The 17,814-nt window shown below is 37.4% G+C and overlaps 2 protein-coding genes and 1 long non-coding RNA gene across 8 annotated transcripts in view; 1 reads left to right on the top strand and 2 right to left on the bottom strand.

Annotated features, from left to right (window-relative positions):
* Positions 1 to 2,011: 2,011 nt before the first annotated feature.
* Positions 2,012 to 2,431, bottom strand: LOC122077991 (transcription repressor OFP2-like). The gene has a single exon (XM_042643871.1). It carries the CDS (start codon positions 2,429 to 2,431, stop codon positions 2,012 to 2,014), a length of 420 nt encoding a protein of 139 aa, XP_042499805.1.
* A 5,831-nt stretch (positions 2,432 to 8,262) lies between these two features.
* LOC122078844 lies at positions 8,263 to 12,658 on the bottom strand. Of its 3 annotated transcripts, XR_006140199.1 has the most exons (4): positions 12,301 to 12,658; positions 11,522 to 11,546; positions 8,787 to 10,218; positions 8,263 to 8,651 (listed from the first exon to the last, which is right to left on the bottom strand). It is a non-coding gene; the product is annotated as an uncharacterized LOC122078844 (long non-coding RNA). The 3 variants fall into 3 exon arrangements; XR_006140198.1 differs by having other exon boundaries at positions 8,263 to 10,218; XR_006140200.1 differs by having other exon boundaries at positions 8,263 to 9,231.
* Positions 12,659 to 16,379: 3,721 nt separating this feature from the next.
* The window catches only part of LOC122078843 (serine/threonine-protein kinase nak1), a 50,218-nt gene continuing 48,783 nt past the window's right edge, over positions 16,380 to 17,814 (top strand). For 2 of the 4 annotated variants that reach the window (XM_042645005.1, XM_042645006.1), the window contains exons 1-2: positions 16,380 to 16,873; positions 17,121 to 17,375. In XM_042645005.1, the coding sequence (XP_042500939.1) occupies positions 16,715 to 16,873; positions 17,121 to 17,375 (414 nt within the window). In that variant the 5' untranslated portion in view covers positions 16,380 to 16,714. The remainder of the gene's footprint in view (positions 16,874 to 17,120; positions 17,376 to 17,814) is intronic. The other 2 variants (XM_042645007.1, XM_042645004.1) reach the window with 2 other exon arrangements.

The following is a 17,814-nucleotide window of genomic DNA, read 5'->3' as shown; positions in this document are numbered from 1 at the left end:
CTGTATTTCATCCTCCAAATCTTTTTTTGTTCAATTTTTGTTTCAAAAAAACCGAAACACATCATGATGTTGCCAAACAGTTTTTTATGTTTTTTTGTTCCAATAGAACGAAAAAACGATAGAATTGTTTTTTTAGAACGATACCAAACGGGCTCTTAATGTCCTCTATGTTCTTCTAGTTATGAAAAAGAGTGGCATATCTTCATGGCATAAGATTTTCTAGAACGATTTGGGCAGCAGAGTGCCTATGTTAGCTATCTGAAAGCTTAAAATGTCCTCTATGTTCTTCTAGTTATGAAAAAGAGTGGCATATCTTCACGGCATGAGATTTTCTAGAAGGATTTGGGCAGCGAAGTGCCTGGGTTAGCTATCTAAAAAGCGTAATGCTCCCTCACTTAAAAGATTGATTGAGAATTTACTTGCCTTTCCTGATCTCTTTGAAAATGATTCCCCCCCCCCCCCTTTTCTTTTCTTCATGTTACTTTATCTGGATGGCTCTAAGTCTATGTGTTAAAATAGTTAAGCATCCTGACCCCTCTTCATACTTTAGCCAATATCAATAAATAAATTCAAGACCTAAAGCTCTTTCAATCTCCACCCCTTGAAGCAGTCACACACAACCCTGATACATCCTCACACTGATTAGAAAACTTTGGTTTCACTTCAAGCAAACCATGTACTATTATTACTGATGGCAGCTTTGCGAAAGAAATTTTTTTTGGCTGCCTGGCAGTGATTTATATCCACATACCACAGTTCTTATAGTTGCGCCTCCCTTAACTCTGGTTTTGCAGGGAGTCCAGAAGAGTCGAAAATCAGAAGAATTCTCGTGGGAGTTCAAAAAGCGCGGTGATCAGGAATCACAAATCTCACAATCAATCTGGACAATCCTGATTGTGAAGAAATTACTAATAGAAAATATACTTGCAATACATCACATGGAGATCAGATAAGCATGCAACAACGAATACATAGTGAGGTTTTAGGCACACTTGAATCCATGACTGAAGAATAATAACTCCTTCGTATGCTCCTTGTACAACACGATCAATGTTGGTCTGATTTACCCTCTTTCCCTTGTCACTTTAGGTTTCCTTTTAGTCATACACTTAATGGGCTAGTGAAAACTATTTATAGGGGTGAGGGTAGAGACCAACCTTGCAATGAAATTAGTGTTTCCTTCCCATTAAGGAAACAATACCTTAGGTCCACACATGGTAATATATGTTTTATACCATTAAAGTGTGCTAATAGAATCTAATATCTCCATAGAAATCACTTACCATTATTGGATTCTTTCTGCTTACTCCATCTGTAGTCAACACCACTAAACCGGTTTTGGAAACAAATCTTGGACTATGCTAACCCACATAATTGGAAATCTTACAATTACTACTCTTTTTCTTGCAGAACAAGGATGTTGGCCATGAAAACTGTTTACTTTTTTGTTGGATCTTAAGTACTTGTCTAAGGAGTTTGCACATTTTAATGATCAAACAATGTCTTAGAAGAATAGCTTTGGGTGACCAATGAGTTCATTGAGCTAGAATTGATTCTCTATGTAATATTGTATTTAGCTGACTTTCACTCTTTTCTCTTTAAATGAAGTTCTTATATTTTGAAGGGGGAAAAAAAAAATTAGAACCATATATGGGAGAGTGCACAGTATTGATTGCAGTACTATAGGCATGCGTGGACATATATGGTAGGTATTTTTTTTTTTTTTAAATTTAAACGTAAAATTTGACATGTGGATAATCCAAACCATGTCCACAAACAAGGAAAACCACATTTCCTACCTACCAAAAAATTAAAAACTTACAAAATATTTTAAGAGAGAGAGAGAGAGAGTACTAATTCTGATGTTAAACTGTGGAAGGACAGAATCAAATGAGAAGCACTAAGGATCCCTTAATCAAGTCCTAATTAAAAGCTTAGTGCATGGAAGCAGACAAGATTACAAGCTTCATTTCAGATAGCTACAAGCAGCCCATATTTGTTTCCCCCAGGTTCAGGTTGCTGTAACAAGCAGGAAATCTTGAGAACATAGACTAAGGAAAGCAGCTCCAATGAATCCATGGATCTCTGGTGGGTTGAGGACCACATAACAGTAAACCAACTCCTCCATCTCCTCCCAGTCTCGGACACCCACTTCCCTAATCATTTCAACTATTGATTCCCTCAAATCTTCATATGGATTGATAGAGTACTTCACTGCACAGATACTATCTGCAAACACTCCATGAACGTCGTCCGGCAAGCTCGCCGAAAAGCTTAGACTATTGTTGTGGTGTCTAAGTTTCTTATATCTCCTGTTGATCTTGTTAAGTTCCTCATCAGCAGTTTCCATGCCTTTTGCAGAAACCAAGAAACTCACAATCAACCACAGTTGTAGTTCGTTCATAGAGACTACATTAATAACTAGTCTCATTGCATGGCTCGATGGTTGTGAGTGTGTTAAATAAGCTGTAGCTCTAGAGATAAGGAGGTTGGTTAGTCATGTGGGTTGGTGTGTGTGTGTGCAGCAGCAGGACCCAATTGAGTAAATGGAATAGCAGAGATGGTGCGGACTACTCGGAGCCACAAAACCCTAGAGATATTATCTTGTGAAGGGGGTAGTTGATCACTTCAGTACTCAATACTGAAGCATTTACCCATGCATCATTGCAACAGCCTTAATTACCCTCATTAAATAGCAAGTGAACTGAATGCATGATATACGCTCTTCATAGACATCATCTCTTCTTAACCTTCATCAAGCTAGTCTTCATTGTTTGAGCAGGGGTTGGTATGTGTCTTTTATTTTATTTTATATTTTTTGGCGGGGGAAGGGGGTCCATGTCATGCATTTACTACATTATTATTTAATTGTTGAGCCGAAATCATGCATGGAGCCTTACAAGTCCCACCTACCATTTCGTTCTCTTGCCCTATAACTGGTCATGAATTACTAAACTTTTCTAGATAAAACCCAGATTTGGAACAACACTCTGGAAGGAGATTAAGCAACACCCCCCTCAGCTGCAACCCAGTGATAGCACAAGAAATAGAATCTCAAAAGGGTATTTTAAAAAATATGAGGGTATTTGTGAAATCATGAACACTAGAACATGACAAAACCCCTTATTTATTTTTTCAAAAAAAAAATAAAATAAAATAAAATAAAAAACTTATTTACCATTACTGTGTTGTTGATAAAACCATGAGTTTATAGTGAGAAACATATCTGAAATCAATAGGATCTTAAGAAGGAAAGGGAATTAAATGATGCACGGGTCAAAAAGTGTAATACGGATCATTTATGTAGGTTCTGTTGCAAGTAAAAAGAAGTGAAGAGAGAGATCAATTTAAAATATAAAATGAAACTCGACACCTAGAGTAGGGTCTAGGATTCACAAATATAATCCCAATAGGCATTAGTCAAGTCATAAAAAATGATGAAAAGTGTTAAGAGGATGATTTGACGATGAAGAGTGTACTTTTTTTTTTTTTTTTGGTGAAGATGAAGAATGTATTTGAGGACTGAGGGATGTTACATCTATGGATTTGGGAATATTCCCATATTCTCTGAACGTCTACCAATCGTTGATGTTAAATGACTAAAATACCTTTGTAGCGTAAATTATGATGAAAGATGGTTATTTGAGCTAGAAATTTGCCAGTATAACTGAGCGATGTATCGTTTTGCCTTATTTAAAAGTGATATGAAAATTAGTTCATTTTCTACTTAGTAGAGATTCATTTCAGTTGAATGGGCCACACCGAAGACAATCTCCATTGGTCAACACAGTCCCCAAATTTCAGAGAGACTCAGAGGAATTGAAAAAAAAAAAATATGATCTTGAAAATTTCCTTCTAATTTTCACTTCCCTTTAATTTCTCTTGCAATCCAAACAGAGCCATATATGGGAACAAAGATTAAATAGATGGGAGATCATATGCCCCATGTGGTAGGAGATGTTGTGTTATGCGACAAGTGAATGCAAAGGATATTACCATGTTGTGAGATTTATTTCTGGGAATATTGACCTTCTCACCGTCAGTCTATTTTATAATGGCCCATTTTGGTATAAGAGAGCAATGTCATGTAAATCAAGGCCTTCCTCGAGCTGTGATACTTTTAGAAATGTAAGGGAAAAATATGAAAGTTTTTATTTGTTGGGCACGGGAATTTTGTATGTATGATACCTGATCACTTCTCTTGGATTTAATTCAGGTTTTGAGGATGGGCTAAAACCTGAAATTTCTTTCCCAGGAGGGAATACAAACACCAATTCCATCTCTTCCCCATGCCATGGTCTACTTCAAGTTCTTGCTCATCCACAAGAACAATGAGGTCCCCAATTCCATCTCGCTGCTCACATCACTCAACAACAATGAGCAAGTGGATTCCGTGGATCTTTCACGCTTGCCCAAGGGGGTGGTGTGGTGTGGGTGGGCAGGGTGAGGGAGCTAGGGAGGGAGGAAAGTTGGCCTTTTCATGTTGTAGAAGAAGGAGGAGGACAAGGAGGAGGGCAAGAAGGAGGTGAAAGAGAGAATTTGAGAACTTGTTACTAGGTAAAAAGGAGGGGTAATCTAGGCATTCAGAAATAGCAGGTGAGAAGGAGAGGTACGAGTTTTAAGTAGGGTAGTATTAGAAAAAAAAGGTTAAAGTTAAGGGGAATTTTGGTAAAGAGTTAATCTGTTTGTCACTTTGACGGTTACAACATAAGTTGTAACCTCTCTTTTATGTCCATCAATAGATAATCATTATTCTTGCCCCTTTAAGGATTAATTGTCATTTCACTTTTAATGAATTGAATGAAAATTTATTAAAAGTTTGTATTTTATAGTTATTAAGGTAAATCTACTGTCATAAAAACAGTAGAGGGAGTGTCAGTTACTCACTTTTTCTCTCCGATTACTCACTTTTGTCTCCAACGCCTACTGCCTCTTCCCGCCCCATCTACCTGCAACTGATCAATTTTTCCACCCCATCTACCTGCAATTGATCTTAATTCAATCAAAGTCCTACATTGCAGAACATGGTCGGGTATGTTCCACTCATTAAACCGTTCGTTTGCTAGAGAAGGTTTTTTGAAGTCAAAGTTGCAAAACATGGTCTGGTAGTGAAGAATTAAGCTCACAGGTGGAGAAGAACTTCTTGTAATTTACACATAAGGACATGTTTCTTAATTATTTGTTTTTTACACTATATAAATGAATTTATTTATAATTTAACTTCAAATTACTTTTAAATTTCAAATACATCCCCAGTCTATAACAATCAAATATTAGTTTTGCCTCTCCCAAATAGATTGGTTCTTTCACTAAGAATTGGAAATCGGATCGCCTAATCGCTTGATTTGGATTGGAAACAGTGGTTATCGATATTGATATATGACCATAAGAAACCATGACCTATATTTCATTATTCCGAATAAAAGGATAGGATAATAGACCTAAATTATATTATATAAATCAAGATTAAAATCAGAGCCGGTTTGAGTTGGGCCGGATTAGGCCTGGGTTGAGGTTAGGCCTAGGCCTCAACCTAGGCCTAGCCCAACCCTAACCCAAGGTCAATGTTTTTCAACCCTAACCCGCCTTTAATGTCAGAAATCTTAGACCAGACCCTGTTCGGGCTCATATGTAAATGGTTCAAATATGATTGGATCATGCTATCCTCTGATCAGATACGAATACCCATAAATGGATAGGGATGCAAGTTGAATCCAATTTTTTCGACTACCTGTTTACATCCTTGACTTGTGTAACCTAGACCTTCCTCCCCCAGAGGATACTATGCAGTCTCAATCCATGTTTCCCATTTGTCTTGGCTCTTTTCTTTATTGTCTAGAATTGGTACCCCTTGTGGCCACATTAGTAGATTTGAATACTGGTAAAAAATTCCAATTTGTTCTTTTTTTTTTTCTTTATATATAATCAGTGTGTTATTTCTTTTGATTTGTGGAACCATAATGCCTTTGTAGTGTCAGCTAGAGTTTGGAGTTTGGATAAATAGCCTTTGTCCCTTGGTGGCACATTTAACAAGTAGTAAAAAAAAGTAGTAAGCTGTGTGTGTGTTTTATGATCCCACATCAATCGTATGGGGGGGGTGATCATGGTTTAGAAAAATGAAATGTTATTAAAGGTTTTGTTTTGGTTCGAAATTGTTTAATCGACACTTTCAAATGGTCCAGATTATTCTATTATTTTTTCCACTTCAAGAAAGTTGTGTGTTAATGATACTGACTATATGACAATTAGACTACTGGTGAAAAATATTGTGTTTCGAGGGCCCATATATGCCGATAGATTCTATAAGGAAATTCGAGGGCACTTATGCTAAAGAACCACCTATTTATCCTCAGGTTGACACTGGTTGATCTGCCCTAATATATAACAGGCTAGGGGTGTCAATCCGAAGTCCGCATTGGTTAGACCAATTGGGCCCGACCGTTTAAAGACGACCGACTTGCACCGATTAGTAAACATGTCAGGCTCAGGCTCGGCCCGTTTATAAATAAGTAGTACACGGTGCAAGGGGTATACCCGACGGGCGCTCGACCAGCCCAACCTGGCCTGACTCGCTCAACAGGTTTAACCTGACCTATTATATGTCTAAGGTTATAGCCCCGCGAGGGCCGGCTAGGTTTGACTGAGACCGGCCTGGACCGACCGATTGCCACCCCTATAGCATGCCAAATCTTTATTATCATTCATGAAAATTGTGAACTCCATGTGACCTATTCTCATGTTCTATAGGAGCAAAATCCTCTGCATTGAGCGGTGAGCGATAGTGAGGATTCAACAGTTGGGAGGGTCCTAGCATGCATCTCAGTCGTTGAATCCTCACTGCCACTCACCGTCTTCCCGTAGACGATTTTGGTGCTCTTTTATATGGTTCTTAAGGGATCAAGGTAATTATCATCTAGAATGTAGAACATGATCTATGGTATTTTTTTTTTTTTCTTGTGTTAAATAATTTTGTTTTTGTTCTTCCAAATAAAAAAGGGTGTAACCAATGCATGAGGCTCCCAACATTGTGGGTTCTGGGGAGGGTTTGTATATCAACAACCCTCGCACATGAAGGCTTGTGCGCACAAGGCCCTACACGTGACATACACGTGGATGCACAATCCTATAGCACCAAGGGGAGAATGTTTCAAGGAATCCTATTGCATTTTCCAGGGATTGAGCACTCAAATTCCTATTACAAACACTAATCCTAAAAGCTCAAGCCGTTAAGTGCCAGCAACAGCAATGTAGTCAACATTATTATCATACTTTTATCAGTTTGGTCCTTTTCTCCAGCTTACATCCTCTATCTGAAGTTATATACTTTCCTATTATTCCTTGCAAATTTCATTTTTATTACAAATATTTTGTATGCTATATTGAGCAACTAATAAACAAGTAGCTGTTATCATTTTTTACCAAAAAAATGATTATTACTCATTAGCATTATTATTATAGATAGGGAGCAGGGCTGAAGAATAGTAATAAAACATCATTTAACCCCCTCAGAGGGAGTTGTCTTTTATAAATATCCTATTACTTGCTTGTGATTATCCAAGGACCATGTTCCATTGCTTTTGAGGTCACAATTACAGTGATCATATATTAGAGCACAATATTATACGATCCAGCTCATCCCTATAATTAGCATTGATCAACTAAGATCATTGGGATAGTTATATTCTTATGTGGAAAAGTGGTATTGGGTTTGCAGTAGAATATGTAGGGGTGCAAAAAGGGCCGGGTTGGGCTGGGCTTCTTAAAACCCTAGCCTAACCCTGAGTCCCCTTAACTGGACCCAAACCCGCCTTGACCCTGACTCAGGGCCGCAAAACTTCAATCCAGGCACAACCCTTTGGGGTTCTGCCCAACCCTTACCGGCCCTGATTGGCCCTGACTCTGACCTTGGTTTGTCATTAAGGCCGGGTATACCCCAACCCTAACCCTGCAAAATATGAAATAACAAAAAAATGAAAAATATTCATAATAAAGAGGAGATAACAAACACAAAGTCACAAATTACTTATCATGAGGAGAACTTCCTAAAGCAAACATTCAAACAATATAAATGACTCCAACTATTATGGTAAATAAAGAGGAGATCATCCTAAGAAATTAAACAATCCAAAAAATTGCAATTATTTATCATGATAAACAAAGAGATCATCCTAATAGAGCAAAAATAAGAAGATCTCAAAACCCTTGTCATGTTAAACAAATAGGAGGCATCCTAAGAAAACAAAAAATCCAAAGTTAGGTGATGCATCGCGTCGCCACCGTGGGAGTAGGTATTGGTCAGGTGTATGAAATAAGTTGCTTCTTATGAGGACAACAGTTGCATGCCTACAAAGGATGCCTTTAAACTCGAAGGACTTACAACTACACTTAACAGTTTCTTCCCCAACTAAATGTTGAACTGTTCTCCACTTAACATCATGCTCCGCATGTCGAACGATCCAAAACCCAGGGTCATGTTCATAACATGCGTATGACTAGGATTCCACTATCTCGTTCTGGGACTTAAGGAAGGCATAGGGAGTGAGAATTTTAGAGGCATGCAACTCAATTGGGTGTTGAGTCAAAATTGATACTATAGTTGCTTTTTGTTGCATGCCTTTCTGCTCTCCCTTTTGATCCAACATATCTGCTGCCTTTCCAATATGAGCAAACAACAACAATTAGATGACAAGATGCTTAGTGAAATAATCGATCTCACTAGCTCCAAATATCACAAATTAAAAACAGTAATAAAAAAACCAAAAAATCACACAATTAAGTACTGATACCTAATCAATAAAATCTGTTAGAAGAGTTTGTGATGAAATTATCTGCTTTATGAATGCATTCATTGACTTGGATCTGCCAGTAGTCCTCATCCCAGCAAAGAAATAAGACCTGAGATATGGTTTTGCCCACATAGTACGGCCACAAAATAGTCTCCTTAAATGTACATTAGTTACTAACTCGTACTCTTCCAACATTGATTGCCAACCCTTGTCAAAGTCTTCGACTGTCTCTATCTTGCTTAGTTCTTGAAAGGTCTTGTTCCATTCCTTAAATCGAGCTTTCAAAACAATAGACAACACTTCGGGAAATTTTTTTTGCAATATGCCACATGCATAATGCGTGCTTCGTGGCCGGACAAATGTTCTCAATGGCAGCACCAATTTGGGGATCATCATCAGTGATAATATTTTTGGAGGCCTTGCCACTGATTAACTTCAAGAACACCTATCAGCATACATTGTTAAAAAGTAGAGTACAAGTGTATAAAAAAATTAGACTAATACCTTGAATGCCCACTCAAAAGACGTTTGTCTCTCATCCCTTATTAAAAAACACCCAAGAAAAATAAAACAGCCATGGTTATTCACACCAACCCATACACCTATAGGCATGTTATACACATTTAACTTCTAAGTTGTGTCAAAAACAACAACATCACCATAGAGTTGATAACCACGAACAGAACTGCTGTGACACCAAGTAATGTACTCCAAATGGTTGTAGTCGCCAACTGGATACTCATATTGGAACTCCAAATCTAAGGATTTCAAATGTTTGCATTTGAGGACAAGATTGGCTGTATCATTTTCCCTCATAAATAATTTTTGTGAGCTTAGGAAGTTGTATATATCCTTCACGTTGAATAAAAGACAACCAACCCCAACTTGTTGCTCTGTTTCCAATATCCTAAGTATTTGGGGAACTAGTACCCTAGATTTTTTAAGTGTCAAGATACGCTGCCTTTAGTGGCCAGAAATATGCCGATATGCTCTCACATGACGGACCTTGTTTGTAATTCGTGGTTGTGGTTATCTGCAAAACTATGAATTTCCCACAACATCACATCCGCATTCCTAGACAAGCCAACACTCATGTGTGCTTTACAATTACAACGACAAGACTTAATTCTTTGTTGTTTTCAATAACTACACCTTTTTTACTTCCATTGCCAAATCGATGGCAAACAAAGTCTCGTCGATATACTTCATGATCCTCAGTTTCTCTTTTTTCACACCTTTGCTTCTTAACAGAGAATCCCTGCTTCCTTGCATAGATGCTATATTCATGAAAAGCTTGTTCAGAACTTCCAAAAGTTTTCCCAATGTACAATGTTGGGGTCACAGATCCCATATTGGCATCCTTTGGTATGAGATCTGGGTATCCATCACTTTGACAGTCCACCATTTTTCTTTCGACAAAGATTGGCTACAACTAGTATGGATTTAACAAAACCCAAATGGCCATTGTTACATAAATATCATACAAAAACATCAAAATTACTATACAACAATCCACTGGTCATGGCATCTTCATTAAAAATACATAATATTAGGACAATTGCATCATTCTTTTAATCAAACAATATAACAAGGAGTTCAACCATAAATGTTATTTGTAAAAGCATTAAAAGCAGCAATTAAGCCAGACAACAATCCATTAGCCAAATAGTCAAAAACATAATATTACCACAAATGTTGCATTCATTTATTTTTTTTTGTCTTTTTCTTTTTGCGCCATGAGGCCATGACATCATAGAAGTATCTTCAATAAGAACTTTGGTTTACATACGGTAACGATTGAATTAAAGTTTATTCTCTCCACATCTATCTATTAGTTTCTGAAATGGAACATGGGTAGTTAAGTTACATTATGTCCTAAATTATACTTCAAATTTAATCTCAATTGCAGCCCTTAAAATAACTCTCAGTAGCTTGCTTCCTATAGTATTTCAGAAATGGAATGGTTTTCAAAAATGTCAAAAATAGCCCTCCTCAGGTTAACTATGAAGCAATGGCCTCTGCTTTGAGAAACTACTCCACTAGGTTCATTTGGTTAACCATAAAAACCATGATAAAAATGTAGTGGGCAGTTGGTAAAAAATTACAAAATTGGACATCTTCTTCCTTTGATTACAGCTCAGAAGGTAAAAAATTGGGCCATGGTTAGTACAAAATTATGCTTTCAGGTATATATAAACATTTGACTTGAGGATCACAATTCTCATTCCTTTCGGACCTTTCAGATATGCAGTAGATTGAGTGGCCAAAATTACGACCAGAAGAATAAAAATATAAGACCAAAGCAAGATAATGGGAAGCCAAGTATAAAAAAATGAGTAAACAACTTCACATCCAATCTTAATAAAAACTCCAAAAAGACACCCCCCCCCAATAAAAACAAAACCCAAAAAAGAACCAGAATCATTAAATAAAACAAATTTAACCCCTACATAAGATAAGGACTTCTGAAGAGACCAATCATCAAAGTACTACAATTGCCGAATATATCCAATTCAAAAATTTCTTAACCAAACACAAGAACATCTCGATATAAGCAATAAAGTCACATAAAATAAACAAGGAAGATTGATGACAACTGTGAATAACAAATATAAGCTGGACATCAAATATCTAACAGAACGAATTTGTTACAAAAACAGATGGATTAAGTAGAGACATCAAAGTTGGGAAAACTAAAAAAAAAAAAAGTAGAGAGAGAGAAAAATATGACTCACTTGTGATGTTCCACCTTCCATTTGTCTACAACCAAATATCAGACAAATAATACCGTATCACTTGAATGGGATGAGAAATTGGAAGAAAAACAAAAGAGAGAGGTTATAAGAAAGAGTTAAAAAAATCCATATTGAGAGAAGCAAAAGTTAACCCCAAAATAGTTAACCTTTGATTTAGAGTACTTAAAATCAAACAATTAACTTGCACCATTCAATACAAAATCTATACAATACAATCGAAGAAAAAAAAGAGAAGGCAATGTGTCTTATAAAATGCCATTACCATAAAAGATATTGAAGAAAATGCTCATGGATGAGTCATACATGAGCATAATGTGGGGGATTGCTATCACCTAATGTGGGGGATTTGTTGATGCAGAAAATAAATAAGGAAGAAACATGGGTTGAAGGAGATTTTTTAAAATATAATTTTGCAATTGAATTCAAAATGAAAAATTTCTCGGTTGGGGAATCTTTGTGAAATATTTAACCCTAAGAGGGGATAATTATAAATATAATAAAAGATAAGAAGCTTTCAAAAAATAATAAAAATTTTTATCCTATTGCGTGAATATTACGAATCTCCTTCTTCAACCTCACAATTCCTGCAATAGGAGTGTTCTAGTAAAAGATTTGATCGATACATTTCAATTTCAATTACTTCAGGATATCTCAAAAAAATTATGCCCATGAACGGTCGGAAATTAAACCTATGAGGGTATGTTTTGGTCATTTACGCTTAGTTTTGTTTCTAAGAGGTAAAATGGCTAGAGTTTGACCTGGCCAAGTCCAAGCCCTTATCTTGCTGATGTGTTCTCGCGATAGGTTGCAACTCTCTTGTTGAATCCTTGCAATAGGAAATCAAACACAACGATTCTGCGGTGGATGTCCAAGCCCTTATCTTGCTGCTGTGTTTTCGGGATAGGTTAAACTCTAGCAATATAAAATCAAACCCAACGATTCTCTTGTGCAACTATTGCTTTTCTCGATCTCCTTCATGAAACATTCGATCTCCTTCAAAGAAAGTTCAATCTCCAGTTTCACTGCTCCGGCAAGTTAAGCATATCATTGTTTTTTTTTGGTGAAAGAGTTAAAACAGGAAATCGAATAAAGAAGAAGTTTGCAATTGGGAAAGGATCTTTGGGTCGGATTTCCTAATATATCCTTGAACTAAAGGGATGAATTTGGGGAAAGGAAATCAATTAATAGTGGTCATTAATATTGTGAAATTACATCAATTACCCTCTGTTAAAATTGAACTAAACTATGTACTAGGGTATCTAATGTCTGGTTACAAATTTTGTTCGTAACTTCCTTGGTTACAAATAGATGAACCCTTTAGTAAATATAGGCTAAGTATAGGGGAATGATAATAATTGTCTCGGCTTTAAATCCTTACTTTCTAATTTAAATTGGATATACATCTTGTATGGGTCTTTCTCCCTTAGTTTTCAAGTTTGTTTCACTTACTTTTTGGTTGGTTAGATTCAAGTGTGTTCACAATGGGGTAATATGTTTTAGGATTCATGGATTTATTTTTAGGTCTAAGATTAATTTTATCTCTAACCATTGGCTAGGATAGATAGTGAATTCTATGTCAAATTCAATGAGATGACTCACCTTGTGCTGAACTATTTCTTAACCATCCAAAATCTAATGAATCTAACTTCTTGGTTACGTTTATGAGGTTTCTCTCCTTATTCTCAAGGTTCTCCCTCACATACATGAGGGGTTTTTACTTGAGAAATTACAACTATCTAATATTCTTTGATCAATGAGTGTTGTGGAGTGTGATTTTGTAATGTCCCAAAGTTTGGAACCTTAGGATATATATTTTTTTCTTTAGTCTTTTTAAATATTTGTTTTGCCACTTAAATTAATAACTTGAGTACTAGCCTAGTGGTTGTGATTTAAATTGGTGAAAGATTAAGAGTTCAAATCTTTCAAGTCTTAAAAAGGGGTGGTGAAATTGATTCAATTTGGACTTATTTTAGTAGAAAAAAGTTTTGGGATAGGTTACATATGTTATGTGCTAGGACATTAGTTTCAAGGTTTTTTTTTGGTACCACTTTTATGGGCCTATAATATGGGTATGGGGTAGGAATATAAAATTAGTCAAGTCTTTATTTCTTTATTTTACTTGTTAATATGTGTTTTAATTGGACTAGATTAGGAATATATAAATCTAGTCCTTTTTTTAAGTTTTATTTCATTATTATTATAGTTTTCTAGTCAATTTAAGTGTTCTATTGGTTAAATATTTGGTTAAGCCTTTCCTTTTTAGTGTCTAAGCCTATTTTTGAGTTTTCCATATAAGTTTGTAAGGGAGTCAAGCATTGTACACGAATTTTATTAACGAAGATTATTGTCGTTGCTGCTCCTCTTCATGTGTGAAGACTTCCTTGTATTTGATCAAGGTGACAAAATCGACTTTTGATCTGGTTGATGAATCTTCTCTACAAGCTACTACGTTCTCTCATTACTATTATTAGTACTTTTTTCTATTCAATTTCTGATTTTTGACATCAACATATATATTTCTCCCACCAGACCTTCAACTCTATTAGGTTCCTCAGTGCGCGTTTTTCCAAAGATCTTTTTAGCTCTTTGTCTTTGAATCCTCCCAAGAGAGTCATGAACTCATCCTTTGTGTCCAGTCCCCTGATTTTGAGCTTCTCCCGTTGGAAACGTTTAATGTAGGCTCACAAAGATTCTCCCGATCATTGCTTCACATTTAGCATATTGACCATTGTTTTTGGAGGGGTTGGCTACTTGAGAAGCCTTTTCACAAGAATGTGTCTCAATTCATTAAAGCTATCTATTGACTTTGGCAGCAGGCGATTGTACTATGACCTCGCGGCTGACCTAAACGTCAAGGGAAGTGCGCAGCATATGATGTTTTCCGAGACATGGTGAAACTGCATGGTGATCTTGAAGCCTTCCAGATGATCAACAGGGTCCCCAGTACCATTGTAGGTGTTGTACTTGGGCATGCAAAACTCGACCGGAAGAGGATCTCTCATGACTTCATCAGTTAAAGTCGTATCATTAGTGAGATCCGGCTCTTGAGCCGGAGCTTGGTTATCTACGACCTTTTTGGATTTCATCCTTGAGTTCTAGGATCATTTGTCTCAAGCCAGAGTCGGTCACCTCTTGGCATGGATCAACACGCCTTACCCAGCGGCATGTTGGGTTTTCTCTTTATGTATTGGTCTTTCTTTTGTTGTTTGGTTCCGGGGGTTCCGTCTGGACCTGACCGAACTAGAATTGTTGTGGTCATCGTTCTGCCCCTCACTCCAAATGGACACTTATGTCTCGTGCCATCTTGTTACTACTTGGGTTACAACTCTTCAAACTTCCCGCATCGTTTCAGCCAGTTGATCATACTGCTATTGGAGTTTGTAAAACTAGGCCCTCATGACAGGTGCTTGATCGCTGATTTGAACTGGAGGTGAGTCGATCGTCCTAGGGTCTTGGTTGTCGTCGGGCTATTGGCTGGCTTGAGGGTTCTATGGTTGTTGGGGTCCTCCTTGCTGGGCCCCATTGTGTTGTCCCCCGCCTTCGGCCGCGACACCAGTGGAGGGGGGAGGGGGTGCATTTCCTAATAGTCATGTCACGAACTTGAGTAGTCTTCCTCTTCTTTTCGTATGTTCGCTTCACCATGTCCATGCGCCTACCACTCTCTTCCCACAAACGATGCCAATTTGTTGTGGTCAAAGACCCGTTGGTGCTGGAATGTCTACCTTGCACATTGAAACAAAGGGTAAGAGGCGCAGAGTAGACTCTGGAATTAATCCTCCGGCGCCCAAGTCAAGGATCCGTGCAACAGGAGTAGGGTAAGGAGAGTAGTAATGAGCAGAATCGTGAAACTTACCTCTACCTAGTCGCTTCCTTCTGCTTTATAGGATTGGATCCTTGGAGTACTATTAAGAAACATCCTCCTATTTTGGTCCATTTGTGGTGATTATAGGATCGTGTCCCATTAGCTTCCTTCTTTAGTGGGAAATATCCCTAATCCTTTGAGGAGTCACATTGCCTTCATGTTTAGGAGGTATAGAATCGTTTCGGGCCTCTGCCACGAAAGGAAAGCTGAAACTCCCTCAAATCTTGGGATACGAGATTGCTTGCTTCACACAGTCGTTCCTAGTGTCTATGTCAATATGATGAGTAATCCGTTGCCACGTATCAGTATATCGTTTATTAGTTTTATAGATATCAATGATTTTCAAATGGAACAAGTTGCACGCTATTTGGGGATTTCCTGTAAAACCAAAATAATATCTTCTTGGTAGACCCAAGTGATATCCGTAGAATAATTCAGAAGGTCCTAATGATACGACCTTCAAGACCGTTGGATTGGAATAAACATACTAATGGCCACCCCTCTAGTCAAATCCAACATGTAAGCAACACAACAATCCACGTGACAAAACTTTCTATTGGGTAGGGTTTTAAATCTCACGGATTGCATCGGTACCGATCGCTTTCATCCATACTTTTCATAAAAAAATTGATTTTCTTTTTAATTATCTTACGATTTTTACTCTTGATCTTGATCCGATACCAATACCTGATCCAGGATTGGCTAGATGTCAGTATCAATATCAGCGATCCGATACCGGTACTTAAGAACCCTGGTTGGGGGACTTGGGAGTCTAAAACTAATTGTTGGAGATAACATATAACAATCTCCACTGAAAACGGGAGTGTATGTTGTTCCAAGCTTGATTGAATCCGAATCTTTGTATGTTGTAACTGATTTGGCACGTGAGAGTCACGTGTCAAATCAGTTAGTTGCAAATTTGTCAGACTCTCGAGTCTCCGAAGCGAAACATATAAAAACCGGTTGAAACCAAAAGGCGTAAGCTCAGCGCCTCAGCTACACAAGTGGCGGGATTTCGCAGACAAAATGTTCGTTTAAGCGCCGATCCGAGACCTTCGCGGTTCTCTCTCTCTCTCTCTCTCTCTCTCTCTCTCTCTCTCTCTTCACGAGAAAGCAGAGCACAACCTTGTTTGGTTCCCTTTCTATCACTGCATTGTGTTTGGATTGAATTCCATCTCTTTGGAAACTTTTTCTGTTGAGCCGAGCTGGATTTCTCTTTTTCTTGGATTGATTTTCTGTGGAAGAATGGAAATTCATAGCTAGTTTTAGGGTTTTCAGAGGACGGAACTCGTAAGGAGAAGCTTTGAGAAATGGAGAAAAAGAAGTATCCGATTGGTTGTGAGAATTACGCTCTGTATGAAGTGGTTGGGCAGGGTGTAAGCGCTTCTGTTTACCGTGCTCTCTGTATTCCGTTCAATGAGATTGTCGCCATCAAAATACTTGATTTCGAGAGATATAGCACTGATCTGGTAAATCGACTATCCTATCTTCTTCTCAAGGAATCCGTTTTGATCTTGTTCAAATCTCGTTAGCTGTATAGATGTTGTAAAAAACATATCAATCCTCGACCACTTCGCTTGAGCTGAAACAGAGCAATCTCTGCTTCTCTGTAAACATTGAATCTGGTTATTCTTTCACCAGAAATTGTTGCTAGAATCTCTTTAAACATAATGAATTATTTGTTTTCTGATGTATGACTTGGGTCTTTATCCGTAGAGTAATCTCTCTCGGGAGGCACAGACTATGATCTTGGTTGAGCACCCGAATGTTCTAAACGCTTACTGTTCCTTTGTTAGCGATCATGATTTGTGGGTTGTAATGCCATACATGGCCGGAGGTTCTTTCCTTCATATATTGAAAGCTGCTTATCCGAATGGGTTGGAGGAAGTGGTAATAGCAACTATTTTACGTGAAGTATTAAAGGGTCTAGAATACCTTCATCAACATGGGCATATACATCGAGATGTTAAGGTGAGTAACCATTCTAGGGGTTATTCCAAGTTTCTCAATGTTCATTTGCTAACTATTTTCCTTTGTGACTCTTGTATGTGTTAACATGTGATATTTCTGTTGAATTATTTATTCTCAAGGCTCCATTTGTTTTGCTGAAATTGTTTTACAGGATGTCTTAAAAGCAAAAGGAAATTGCATAAGGAGGAAATATATATATATATATATATATAGAGAGAGAGAGAGAGAGAGAGAGAGAGAGAGAGATTCCTTTAAATGAAATGAAAAAAGAAAATTTGGGAAAAAATCTAATTAAATTTTTTGGATGTGATTTATAAAAATAAAAAAGGGGCAAATTTTTTGTAGTATGCTTGTCAGTTGTACAAATGCTACCCATGAAGGTCACAGCCTCATCAATATGACTGGATTTCTGCCCCCTCCCCAACCACCACCCCACACA

This window comes from Macadamia integrifolia, chromosome 5 (assembly GCF_013358625.1).
Source record: "Macadamia integrifolia cultivar HAES 741 chromosome 5, SCU_Mint_v3, whole genome shotgun sequence".
Classification (NCBI taxonomy): domain Eukaryota; kingdom Viridiplantae; phylum Streptophyta; class Magnoliopsida; order Proteales; family Proteaceae; genus Macadamia; species Macadamia integrifolia.
Note: the sequence above shows the minus strand (reverse complement) of the source record. Positions and strands in the feature narration are given on the sequence as shown.

Coding starts and splice junctions, on each gene's coding strand:
- LOC122077991 (XM_042643871.1), bottom strand. CDS start 2,431: ATGAGACTAGTTATTAATGTAGTCTCTATGAACGAACTACAACTGTGG.